At 24.0% G+C, this 13,563-nt stretch overlaps 1 protein-coding gene across 1 annotated transcript; it reads right to left on the bottom strand.

Moving 5' to 3' along the window:
• Positions 1–1,465: 1,465 nt before the first annotated feature.
• LOC129985130 (ATP synthase mitochondrial F1 complex assembly factor 1-like) lies at positions 1,466–11,513 on the bottom strand. The gene is made up of 10 exons (XM_056095048.1): positions 11,281–11,513; positions 9,476–9,623; positions 7,871–7,933; positions 7,620–7,670; positions 7,066–7,113; positions 6,294–6,389; positions 5,247–5,313; positions 4,103–4,143; positions 3,458–3,621; positions 1,466–1,610 (listed from the first exon to the last, which is right to left on the bottom strand). The coding sequence occupies exons 1-9, from the start codon at positions 11,436–11,438 to the stop codon at positions 3,463–3,465; spliced, it is 831 nt and encodes a 276-aa protein (XP_055951023.1). The 5' UTR covers positions 11,439–11,513; the 3' UTR covers positions 1,466–1,610; positions 3,458–3,462.
• Positions 11,514–13,563: the final 2,050 nt, after the last annotated feature.

The following is a 13,563-nucleotide window of genomic DNA, read 5'->3' as shown; positions in this document are numbered from 1 at the left end:
AACATGAAAATATTCGATAAATTAAAATCAAAGAACAAAAATTCCTTCTTTTATATAACATGTATATGATATTCTTAAATGATCGAGATAACCAAGCCATAATATCTCTATATAACTGCTTCATTAAAATTTCACAGCATTTATATCCATTTTAAGAATGAATTTATTTTTCAGCTCTGTTTAGGGAAATTTTCTGAAACAAAGTAGCTAAGAAAAGCTATTCTAAATGAAAAAAAAAAAAAAAAAAAAATCTCTTCTTGAGTTGTTGTTGCACATATTTATTTTGTAAAAGTTAAAATGTATAAATTCATTCTAGACCCATTTCCAAACAGTTGGGGCGATTTTGATGAATTCATATTCATATATTTTTCACCAGCTGACTAAAAGTAACATAAGGGTAGATTATTTACAAACCATTTCTTTTTGGGTATGTGGAAATAAGTTGTTAAAATAATATAATAAACAAACCTACTGACAAATTTTATTAGAATGTTTCAAAATTAAAAGTTTTTGGTGAAATAGAATCCTATTTAATCAACCTTTAGGATGATGCCGTTAAGATAAATGTATCTAGAAGCACAGGAAGAATTTTGATGAAACTCTGCATGCATGCTTTTCTTTATTAGATTAAAAATACTGCATTAATAAATGATTCCTAATTTCTGATTCTGTATCATGTATGAGGCAATTCATTACAATAAATCTAAAAAATACAGCCATTCTCCTGAAATTTAGTAGACATTTTTCTGGGGTTAAATACTTTCCAAAATATTTTTTTATAATTAACTAGCCCTAAAGCTTAAGGCTGTCTTATGAACAAATTATGACATTATGAGGACTGATTTTGACATCATCTCTTAATGGTACACAAACTTAGGAATATTAAATCAACCTCAGTTTACTCTTCAAAATGTGTGTAATAAAATCTTTTTGCTCCACTATAAATGTAAAGACATTAAATCTGCAATAAATTACTCAGGGTAATAATAATTTAATTTTGATCCTGAAGGGGAAACTGATTTATAAAGAAATATTGAATTACAATGAAATTAATTTTATTCTCTCAATATTACTTTTAAATTAAGAGAAGAATTTATACTACATTTTTAATATTCTAATTTTTGAAACAATCATTATGATTTTTTTCATTTTCATTTTTATTTAGAGTCCGTGGAAAGAAGAGTATAAAATGGAAGAAGGATACTGTGTAATCAAATAAAAGATTATAATTATATTTTTAACATAAAATTATTTTATTAAAATGCAAACAATACTCCATTCACAAAATAATATCAATAAATCAGTAACATAAAATAAAAAAAGATCATATATTAAAATATGATAATTTTCTTCTCTCTAATAAGATTTTGATAAGAAACCAACTAGGCAATGCTGAACACTCTGCTTGGAGAGCAATATTTATCTCACTTCTTTTATGTTTTAAAGACTAAGACAGAGGTAGAACTATAAATACCCAAATGCTTTATTTTATAAAACATTATGTACAGGAATTTTCATTTCCAGTCAATACATATCTGAAATTCAATGAAATGATTCATATCTGAAATTCAATGAATGATTCCTATTCTCCTTAGTTCAAACAACTCTTTCTGGAAAAAAAAAAAGTTTGCCTATTAAAATACAAATGATTTATTTTGTTATAAAATAAATGACAAAACAACAAATATTTTTTATTTTTTTCATACATATAATAGGATGGCAGAAATTGATGCAATTTATATATATAATTAAAAGAATAAAAAAGGTTTACAAGACGATTAAATTAAATATAACTAATCTTTTTTCGAATGTATCCAGGTTTGTTCTTTGTTCTGTAATTACAATAAGACAATTTTCCTGTCAAAATTAATTTTCTTTAGAAAAACTATCATAAAAAAAGGAATTCCATGATAAGAGAATGGTAAATATTTGAATTACTATTTGGAATGAAAGGGAAAAAAAAAAAAAAATGAAATGTATAATTGGGCTGTTAATAAAAACTGTTATGCAACCTAAACTCCATTTATTTTCATGTTGATAAGAAAAAATATCTTAGCCTTCATGCATCTGTTTCATGGTTGGATTGTGAAATTGCCCTAGCTCTGTACATGATTTATCTTTATTTAGTGAGAAATATTGATATTATTAGATTTTTAAATGTTTCAAAGTAAATTAATGATTGGAAATTTTTTAATAATTTTAGGTATAACTGTGACAAACACTTTTTTCAAGCAAACAACAAGTACTTAATATTAATTTTCAGATTTTTTTTTCTCCTTTTCAATGCAGTAATTTTTACTTGTTACAAAAGCATGCTCTCTTAATGCTCCTTTATCATTCCCTTCAAACAATACCTGCTTATTTCAACTGTAATCTGATTGCTACAAGTTTATGCAAAGCTCATAAAAAAATGTATTTGCTCTGAAAACCTATCAAGTTTTATTTAGTTAGTTATTAATGTCCTCATTGAAAGCAACAATAGGGCTATTTTGGGACGAATCTTCATAATTTTGAACTCTGGTCAGATGAAGATAATATCTGAGCAGGCATCACCCTCTTCAAACTTCTGCACCCCACCAATGGACTGGAAAGTTTTCTATCTGCTATTTGAAAACACTTTCATTGATATACATTCTTTTAAATGAATGCTGTGTTAAAACTAAAGTGATGAAAACATGCATTTAAAGCATTTTAATGAAAGCCTAGAGAAATCATTAATTAGCTTTATTCTGACACATTAGTTGATATTGCAGTTTGATGGCAAATATCTATTGTTGTTTAGGGAAAACTGAAGCAAAAAATTGATTTTGAATTATTTGTCACTATGGCTCAAAGTAATTTTAATGTGATCTCAAAATTGCTTAGAACAAATAGTGAAATGATGTATATGCAAGAAAGAACAATGTTTTTGTGAGGGCAGCAAAATTCACTCATCATCTTTAATTAAAGAGAAAATTAGAAATTTACACTCACAAGCATCTTTTTTTATTCTTTCCCTTCCATTCTAAATTGCTTTATTTAACTTTTTTTTATTATTATTTTGCTTTAATATTTGCCCACAGAAAATATGCTTGCTCACAACAACTTATTAAAATGTTTTCTCTATTTCTCTTATTATAAATAAACTATTTACACAAAAGTAATTATTAATTAGAAATGAAATAAAAACATTTTTGATAACATTTTAATTCCACAATTTCAGTATTAACTGGGAATGAATGGTTACAAACTAAACAAACTTTAAATTTTCTTACTTTATTCTGTTAAAACATAGAAAAGTTAGCAATTGATATGAAAATAAGGACTTTAATAAAAGGTAAAAGGTACTTTAAACAATATATGTCATTGCACATTTCTAAGTTGATAAGTTGCAACTGGTTATGGAAATATGGATAATAATCAAAACTTTCATTGTGATACAAACCAAATGTAATTTATAAAAAAGATAAATACAAACCTAATTTATTTTCCTAAACCATATTCAAAATTTGAAATCAAATCCATATGCTTGAAAGAATCAGGATGCCTATTAAACTTCTCAACTAAAAGCAATTTATCACTGTCAACACCACCATAATATAATTGTAATTGATTGGTTAAACACTGAGCTTCATGGGCTTTCTAAAAATTGAAAGAAAAAAAAATGTTATTGCTGGAAAAATTTAATAAAGAGAAATATGAGCTCAACATATTTTTTTAGCAATTGCAAACATATTTCCGAATTAAATATCCATATTACAGTCATTAAGTAAGTTCTATGTTTAGTAATATTTTCATGCAATGTTTATTTATTTAGTACAAGCTGATAATAAAGATTTCATTTAAAAATGTATTTACAGTATTATTTAACAAATTCATAAAATTTTCTTTTAGAATTTCATAAATAAAAAGTTTTACAAGTATGTTTACTATGCACATCAAATTAGTGAATGCATAAAAACAAGATATAAATTGTTGATATAAAAATTATTTCTTGACGAAATATTTTACAGCAAGAATTTAAAATTATATAATTGGATTTAAACAAACTCATCTTAATGCCTCATGACTAAATGCACCTTTAATATAAAATGCAATAAACAAAAAACATTCTAATACTTACCAAAGAAGCATCATCATATTCTCCTCTCATCAGAACTATTCCTGTAAAAAACATAAATTTATATATAAATTTAATTTTTATGAGTAGCTTATGTTCTAAATAGGGATGTGTCCACATCCAATTTCTTGGGAAAAAAAATCAATAAATCAATATCATGATTATAAATCAAGATGCAATGAATTGATCTGCACAATTGATTTTCATTTTTGGTTAACAGGTATTTATAAAAAACTTTTAACATGGTTCATTTGTGTTAATCCCACCTTTTGACAATGAAAATAGGCTGGGATTTGATGAAAATTTAAATTTTTCTTTTGCTGTTCTTCATTTTTTCAGAACTGTTATTTAATGTCCTGAAAAAGCGCGCGCGCGGGGGGGGGGAGATGATATGAAGATGATTTAAATTCTTGCACAAAAAGTACAAAATTATTTTTGAGAAAGTAGGTGTTTTCTTCCTTTCTTTTTTTAAACCTAGTTTTAGTACGATTTCTATAAAGACCCTGCTATATTTTATTATATGTTGGAATAAATTTTTTTCTGTTTTGGAAAATAAAGAAAATTAAGTTAATGAAATAATATTAATACATGTTAAGAAAGATTACTATTAATTTATAATTGCAATAATTAAATTTATAAAATCATAATATATCATGAAGTATCAATATATATTAGACAATATATCATGTATGATAAAATTCGATCATGTACAGACTATTTTGAATGTTAACTTATTAAAATACGCAAAATATTTTGTGAAAAAAATCTACTGATGTTCAATATTTTTAATAGAATTTCAAATAACACTTATTATTTTTTTTAAAAGAATAATGCTAGTTTTTTTTTTAACAAATCGAACACACACACAACACACCTCAATTTGCAGACTATGATAGTTATTTAAAATATATAACTGCATTTTTAAAATTGAAAAAATGTAGCAACACATAAAATAAATTTCAGGTGTTTGCAAGAGATTATATTAAGAGTTAAGTGATTAACTTTTAATTCCAAATAAACTTGCAAAAGTTTTAAAACTTTGTTAAATTAGGAGTTGAATTTATATTTTGCTATTGATTAGAAGTGTTAACACAAATTTATGAAATTAAACAAAAATAAACACAATAAAAAATCTATTAAAGCATACCTTTACTTTCTTGAAATTCAGTAAAGTATGTTACAGTTAAACAAATTGGAGCATTTTCTTTATATGCCTTAGAAAAATTATAAAAAAGATTATTAGAAATTACAATAAGAATATTTTATAAATTATATAAACACATTTATATCAAACAGGTATCACTATATATATATATATATATATATAGAGAGAGAGAGAGAGAGAGAGAGAAATAAATAAAATTTTTACAATGGGATGTATATGATTAAACATTTTGTTTAAGTTAAAAACAAAATAAAAAAAAGCAGCATTTATTTGATTCTAAAAGTTTTTCTATCATTTAGAATTAATTTTTAATTATTGTTATTATTTTACAATTTATCAACAGTGGCGTTATATTAGAAAATAAAACATTGAGCCAAGTATTCTTTGAGATTGAATACATTCTTTAAGATGTGTGATTTATATAAGAAATTTTCTTAGATGACATTACTCATCACAGTATGGTTACATCAAACTTGTTAAATATTCAGTCATAATTTGTCATTTTACTTGTCACCATTTTTTGGGTGTTAACAACAGTTGCTCTAATTTTATTTTCTACTCATTAAATATACATTAACTTTTTATATATTTTATAATTAATCAAAGCATTAATTTTACAACAATAAACAATGAATATTTTGTAATCAACCAATTCATTAATCATTATTTATAATTAGAATAACTAATATTTTAGGCTATTGAATGCCTTTTGATTCTATTGTTTTTTTTAATATTGATCATAATTTTATACCTATTAAGCAAAAAAGTCTAAATTTCAATAAAATGATACAGTTATCATAGATAATGTTCTTTCATGGAAATAAAAAGAAATATTTGTAAATTTTTGGCAACATTTTTAATTAACAAGATAATACTTTAAAAAATAATGTAGATATTAATATGAAAAACTGAGTAATTTGTTTTTATCAAATATTATATTTTTGTAATTGAAATATTATATAACTGAAAGACTTATAAATCAAACTATTTAAAATAAACACAATGGCAGATAATGAATTAATAAATTACCTGGTAATTCAAAAGTGATGTGAAATAGCAATTTTGATTTTGAAATTGGCACATAATAAATTCATATCCATGGCTTCTTGGTAAAGGAAACACAAACTAAAAATGATAAGACAAACAAACAAAAAACTTTGTAAGATTTTTTTTTCACTTCAAAAATGAAAATGGGTACTAGTTAATTTTAAATATCATAAATACATAATAAAACTTTAAATAATAACTTTATATTTAGATTTGTAATATAAAAACAACAACAACAATTTCTTTAAATAACTGAAGGGCTATATTTTATTAAAAGAAGCATAATTACAAACAGCTTCAGGAAATATTATCAATGGAAAAATGAAAGGGTTTTGTTTTGAAAAAGAGAACTTAATGTTCATACAGTTTCTACTGGAAACATTTTTATATAGAAATAATTAGTATTATGTGATTCATTCAGTACAACATTTTTCCTGAGTGTAGAGAATAAATTAATATGTATTATGTAAAAAAGATCTGGTACTGTAAAATAACTTGTTTTATTTTAATTTTTATTGCTTTTTTTAATTCTTTTTGTTTAAGTTCAACTACTATATGCATAACAAAAATAACCATATTATAATCAATTCTTAAGTCATCTCAATTATTATGCTGATAAGTAGCAAAAGCAGATCATTAAGTGACAGGATATATAATATATACTATTTCTGGAGTTTAAAAAAATAACTTTTTCCCCCCTTTGAGGAATCATACTAGTGGAACTACTGTAACTTTAGAAGCAATTATAACTTACTACAGGATATTCTTTTAAATTAGAATGCATTTTCTCAAATACTCCAGCCTGAAAGAAACAAATAATTAATATACAGCTTTTATGATGTAATTTATCATTCAATATTAAATATTATTTAATATTGATGTAAAATATGCATAGTCTATACAATTTTGATAAAGCATAATGATTGATTTTAAATCATAGAGAAATTTTGATATACGATAAAAAGCATTAAAAGAAATCAATTATTAAACAAGTATACTGAATGTCAGTTTATCTTAATTATATGAGACATCAAATCATGTAATGAATATTATTTATTTGTCAAAGAATAAAAAATGAAAAAGTAAGTTAGAATAGCAATTGATCTGTTATTATCTCAACGTATATATATATATATTCCCCATCAGACATTTTGTGGAATTTTTTGGATATGTTTTAATAAAAATGAAAAAAAAAACAAAAAAAAAAAAAAACAAAAAAAACAGTTGCAATGCATTATTTAATATCACAAATTTTATAACAATAGTGCAAAATGACGATTCACATAAGACTTAGAGTTGAAAACTTACAGGTAAAACAGCATAAACACCTTGTTTAACTTCATGATACTGCTTCCATATCTGAAAAAAAAATCAATAGAAAAATGAAAGATGGTATTAAAATTAATCAGCTATAATATACACATATTTACATCTAAAAAAGATTTTTTTTTTTTTTGCTAGTGATTTAATACAAAGCACTTTCTAAAAGGATAAGATGAATGCATATTTCTTAACATGACACATGCACAAAAACAAGGATCTTATACAAAGATGCTTACAGATTCAATTTCTTCTGCTGTCTTTTCTTCTATGGCATCTAATTTCATAATTTTATTTAAATCCTAAAATAAAAAAAAGCTTCTTAATGGAATAATTCAAACAGCTGATACAAATTAAAAGTGTAATTAAAAAAATAATTGGAGTGGGGGTGGATGAGCAAGCATTATTTTACAGGCATATTTAGAATTTCAAAGAAAATGCAAAAACCAAAAAAAAAAAAAAAAGAAAAAAAAAAAAAAAGAAAGCATTTAAACTTAAAAAGATTAATTAAAACAAATCTATTTATTTTTCTCAGCATCATGTTGATATCATTTAGCATCTACTTAAGCTGAATAACAAAATATATAAAAAATATTTATAAATTTATAAATAAGAATGAATAAAATATCAAAAATTTCTGTTTATAGATTTTATGAACCTGAATAAAATAACGAATATTTCATGAAAATAAAAATATGAGAGAATACAAATAATTATGAAATTGATAAATTATTATTTAAAATAGATAAAAAGATCATTAGTCATGTTTAAATTAAATAACCGATTAACTGTTTTGCCCTAGGGCCCTACGTGCATCGATTTATCAAATTTCGATAGTTGTAAGCAAAAAATAAACCGTTCATAACGATTATAATTCAATATTAAAATTACTTCAAATACATAGATAAGTCAAGTATTAAATGGATTTCCATTTGAATCAAAATAAGAAAATATTCCCAAAATAGAAGGTGTCATCTTATTAGATAGTAAAAAAAAATAAAACAGTTTAGGGGTTAATACTGAATATCTGGTTATATAATGAAAAGCATACTTTAAAATAAGAAACAATTTGCTATTTTTAATATAATATACAATTTGCAAAATATGTATTGAAAATTACTAATAATTTTCCATGCGTATTTCTGATAGTTTTGATCAACAAAGATTAACTTCAGATGGGAAAATAGGAAAGGAAAAAAAAAAAAAAAAAAAAGGCTATTTTTAACTGTTTTTTAAGTAAATCATATTTTTATATTTTTGAGAGAGAAAAGCATCAACATTGAAAAAGAATTAATATATATATATATATATATATACTATATAAAAATGGGAAGCATTATAAATGCAGAAAATTAAAAACCAAGAGATTACTTAATTTGTAATTTTTAAAATATTTAAAACACTAAAAAAATACATGGAAAAAGATTTTGATATAAGACCCTTTCTGTTATTGTAAGATTTTATAAAAATAGAAAAAAAAGAAAACTTTTAGTAAAATTTAGAATTACAATAGAGAGAAAATCAATAATCACGAGGCTTTTTTTAACGTTAAAATATTTTAACACTAAAAAAAAAAAAAAAGAAGCAACATAAAAATGTTTTAAACATTTTCAATGAAAAATTACAATATAAATAATTATAAAAAATACATGAATTCTTCAGAAGGTTAATCTATAAGCATTAATGCAAATTATGCTAAAAAATTTGAACAAGGTTTTATAATTTTATTCAATTGTGAAATAAAAAACACATATTAAAAACACATAATGTGGGAATAAAAGCAAAATGTGACAATTCAATAATTTTTGTAATCTTTTGATTTATTATACTATATAATAACTTACATTTTGTCTTTGCAATTGAGAAAAATTTGCATCCTTATTACGATTAGATTCTTTGAATTCACTTGTCTGTTTATCTTGGTAATAGGGATGTGATTGAAAGCTATTTAAATTCTTCTCTATTCTTGCCTTAATATCATTTGAAGGCCTTCTATATAAAACAAAATAAAATTAGTTAAAATTGTTTTTTTATGAAACCCACATTTTGTAAAAGTAATATGGAAAAATGTTTTTATACAGCAATATATAAATTCAGAGTACAAATCTTCAAAATGATTCATGTATTAAATAATTACAAACAAAAATATAAAACCATGGAAGTCATGTTTTCAGTTAAAAATTCTCAGTGTTATTCTATTAAAATAGCAGTTGAAAATACAAAAATAATTAAACAACATCATACTTAAAAAGCTTCTATATGGAAATGGAAAGACTAATAAATTTTCTTTATATTAAGATCTTAAAGCAACACATAAATATATTTTTTAAATTAAATAACAACTGGTTATATAAACAAATTTGAAAAGATTGAATTCATTTAAAATTAGCATAAGAGATTTAAAATATTCCATGAAATAACATTTAATAATAAGTTGAAAAGTCTATTATATATTGAATATACAAAGATTATCATAGATATTAGAGAATCGGTAAATTAAGATATAATTTTAACTTATATGTGTCTATTGCATAAATATACTTTCAGAAATGAAAATGTATATCTTAAAAATAACAGAAAAATATTTTATTATTTTTAAATGATAAAAAGAAATGCTAGAATATAATGAAATAGATTTCATTTGAGAAAACAAACATAGAATATAAAAATATATATAGAGACAAATATAGAAGTTAAGCATTTTGAAACAAAATTTCACGAGAGTTTACATAAGAGACTATTTACATCCTTCAAATAATAATGAAATACAGAGCATGGGTTATTAAGAACAAATTAATATACAATTGATTTTATTCTTTTCTACAATGAATCATATTTAATGCATTTGCAGGGAATACTTTTAATATTGTGGGTAGTCAGAATGTTGCTAATTTATTTATCTTTCATATTGCCAAATTTTCCAACTGCTAAATGTGACAAGACTCTCTCTGGAAAACTTGCATAATGCAGCATCTGCAGTAATACATTCTTTATGGCACACTGATATATGCATTTACAAGAAATGTATCACTATGCAGTATGAACAAATAGACAGACTATCCAAGATATCAGAAGTATCTCTACTACTACTTCTACATGGCATTATTATTATTTTCTGTTTTAACTGTTTCAGATTCCTTATGGACTAAATAAATCAAATATATAAAAGAAGTATATATGTAACTTCAGATATTATTATTCATTTTTATCATTCTGTTAAATTATTTATTTGACATTAAATTATCAAAAAACTATTCTTGCAAAATGTGAAATGCTTGCTTTGTTTCTTTTATCACTATTTGTAAACTGCTGCTTTGTTTTTTCTTGAAAATGGGTGATTCTTCCGAAGTTGCGAATAATAAAAGTAATAAAATTAGTTTGGTGAACTTGGTTTGGTTGTTGAACTCGTTGTTCATTAGGTTAGAACCAATATGAACTCATGTTGGTTTGATGAACTCGAATCGACACAAAAATGGAATATCTATGCAATATAAGTTGTATTGGAACATTAAATTCACAATATTTTCAATGATTATGAGTATGTACATTAATATATTTTATGTTAAATACGCTACAATCTTTGCATAAAGTATAAAGAATATTTTGATTACAAGTATCCTAATATAAGAATATTTCGACAAAAGCTTACTTTTGAACTTCCGCTATTTTTTCTGCATATTTCTCGAAGTAAGGGTTTTCAGTTATATCTTGCCGGGAATCTACTGTCCTAGAAAATGCTCTAAGAATATTATATTGTTTGGGCTGTGGAGTAATAAATAAGGACCTTAAAGAAGATAACCACCGCATTTTAATGTTGAAATATTAGAATATTTTGTTGTTTAGTTAAGATTTGTGAGAGTAGCAGAGCAAGGTTGAATTGTTTCATTGCACTTCTTTTAGACATTTAGATGTTGGTTTTGCTACAAAAACTTTATATGAAAATTTATATAAAATTTTTTAAAGATTTTGTTGGATGTTTTGAACAGATTGAGTGCTTTATTAAATTTCTGAAACTCTTTGGACACCACAATTAAAGTTGGAAGTGAAATTCAATATTGATCAATGAACATACCACACCTTAGACCCCTCCCTCCACCTTGCAGGCCTGACTTTGGATCTTTAGAGATATCTAGATAGATCTCCGTAATGTGAAATTTTAAGTCATTTAATCTTTTTTACCCTGTTTTCCTGTTTATTTTCCCGTTATATTAGAATAACAATACTTATTAAATTAAAATCTAGTAAAAACGACGGAATTGTAGCGGTTCATGTCCCGTGATACATGTATTTAATGCTTCGTAGAGTGAAATTTGGATTGCAGTAGTTAAAATAAAAAAAATTATACTGGTACTAACAAGAAAATATTTTAAAACCATTTTTAATGATCCTATTTATATTAACCATTATTTAATATTTTTAGTAACATTGAATTTGTGGAATTTGTCACCATTGCGAGTAGAGATGCATAATCCACGATTTATGAATAACAAATAATTTTGCTGTTGTTATTTTTAAATATTTATTCCAAATATTTCAATCATATTATTAATTAAAAATTATTAATTAGTATTAAATATAAAATTTATTAATTGTAATTAATACTTAATTTACTAATTTAAGTAACATATGATTGAATCTATTTATCTATTTCAGCTCACTGCTTAAATATGATTTTTTTCAAAACTATTTATTTAATTTCTTTATTGGAGTAAACCATTTTCTGAAAAAGTTGAATTAAATATGTATGTCATTTCTTAAAAATGTTTACTTTAGTTCTCTGTTCTACCAATAGATGGCGCAAGCAGTAAACAGAATATATGCAATCACAGTCATGTCAAAAGCAATTAAAAACTATCTTCATGGAATAGTGCATCGTCAAATGCGAATATCAGAAAGTCAAGGTCACTCCAATGAAGTGGAGTGGTGACTTCGCACTTTGCAGTGAAGCCTCACACTTTCCAGTGAAGTCCCCACTCCGATAAGTTTCAGTGATATGCAATTCAATGATACGATAATTCCAAGAATTACAGGTTTATTCACTTCAGTGGGTAAGGGAAGTTCCCTACGCTAGAGATGCATAATCCACGATTTTTTGAATAACAAAGAATTTTGCTATTGTTACTTTTAAATATTTGTTACAAATATCTGTTATTTCAATCATATTATTAATTAGTATTAAATATAAAATTCATTAATTGTAATTAATACTTAATTTACTAATTTAAGTAACGTGTGATTGAATTAATTTATCTATTTCAGCTTACTTCTTAAATTTGATTTTTTTTCAAAACTATTTATTTAATTTCTTTATAAGAGTAAACTATTTTCTGAAAAATTTGAATTAAAAATATATGTAATTTCTTTAATACAAAAGTATTAGAATCAAGTTAATAGGAAAAACAAAAATCAAAGAAAAATTAAACCAAAAAAATTAAAAAATATTAAAAAAGATTTAATTTTCTGGATTTAAAAATCGAAATTGCTAATGATAAAACAATAGTTGGTATATACGATAAAAGGGATGATTTCAACTTTAAAATAACAAAACTATGTAACTACCATTCCAATCTAAACTCTAAAATTTTCAAAAATCTAATTTTCTCACAAGTTAACAGGATCAAAAGGGTTTGCAATAATAAAAATTCTTATATTGAAGCATCAAATAACCTCCTTAAAAATTTAATTAAAAATGATTTTCCTAGAAATTACTGTAATGTCAATTTTTTAATTAAACAAGGTATGGTTTGGGATTAATCTTTTGGCTTAAATAAAAATAGAAATTTACTTGCATATTGGGTCACTCAATAGATGGCGCTGGGTGCCTACCTCTGTTTACATAATTTACCGTTAACTTTCAAAAACAGGAAATCACAATCGATTGTTTAAAGTTTACTTCACTGTTGGATGGTATGTTCTGGCTTTTCGTTTTTAA

Source organism: Argiope bruennichi, chromosome 9, assembly GCF_947563725.1.
Source record: "Argiope bruennichi chromosome 9, qqArgBrue1.1, whole genome shotgun sequence".
NCBI classification, from domain to species: domain Eukaryota; kingdom Metazoa; phylum Arthropoda; class Arachnida; order Araneae; family Araneidae; genus Argiope; species Argiope bruennichi.
This window is presented reverse-complemented; position numbering and strand designations above follow the sequence as displayed.

Bases quoted from the DNA above. Each gene is read 5' to 3' on its own strand.
- LOC129985130 (XM_056095048.1), bottom strand. From the start codon at position 11,438: ATGCGGTGGTTATCTTCTTTAAGGTCCTTATTTATTACTCCACAGCCC. The intron at 7,114-7,619 runs GTAAGTTTTCAA...TGTTTCTTTCAG, and splicing joins GTGTTTATGCTGTTTTACCT to GCTGGAGTATTTGAGAAAAT. The intron at 6,390-7,065 runs GTAAGTTATAAT...TATCATTTTTAG, and splicing joins ATTTAAAAGAATATCCTGTA to TTTGTGTTTCCTTTACCAAG.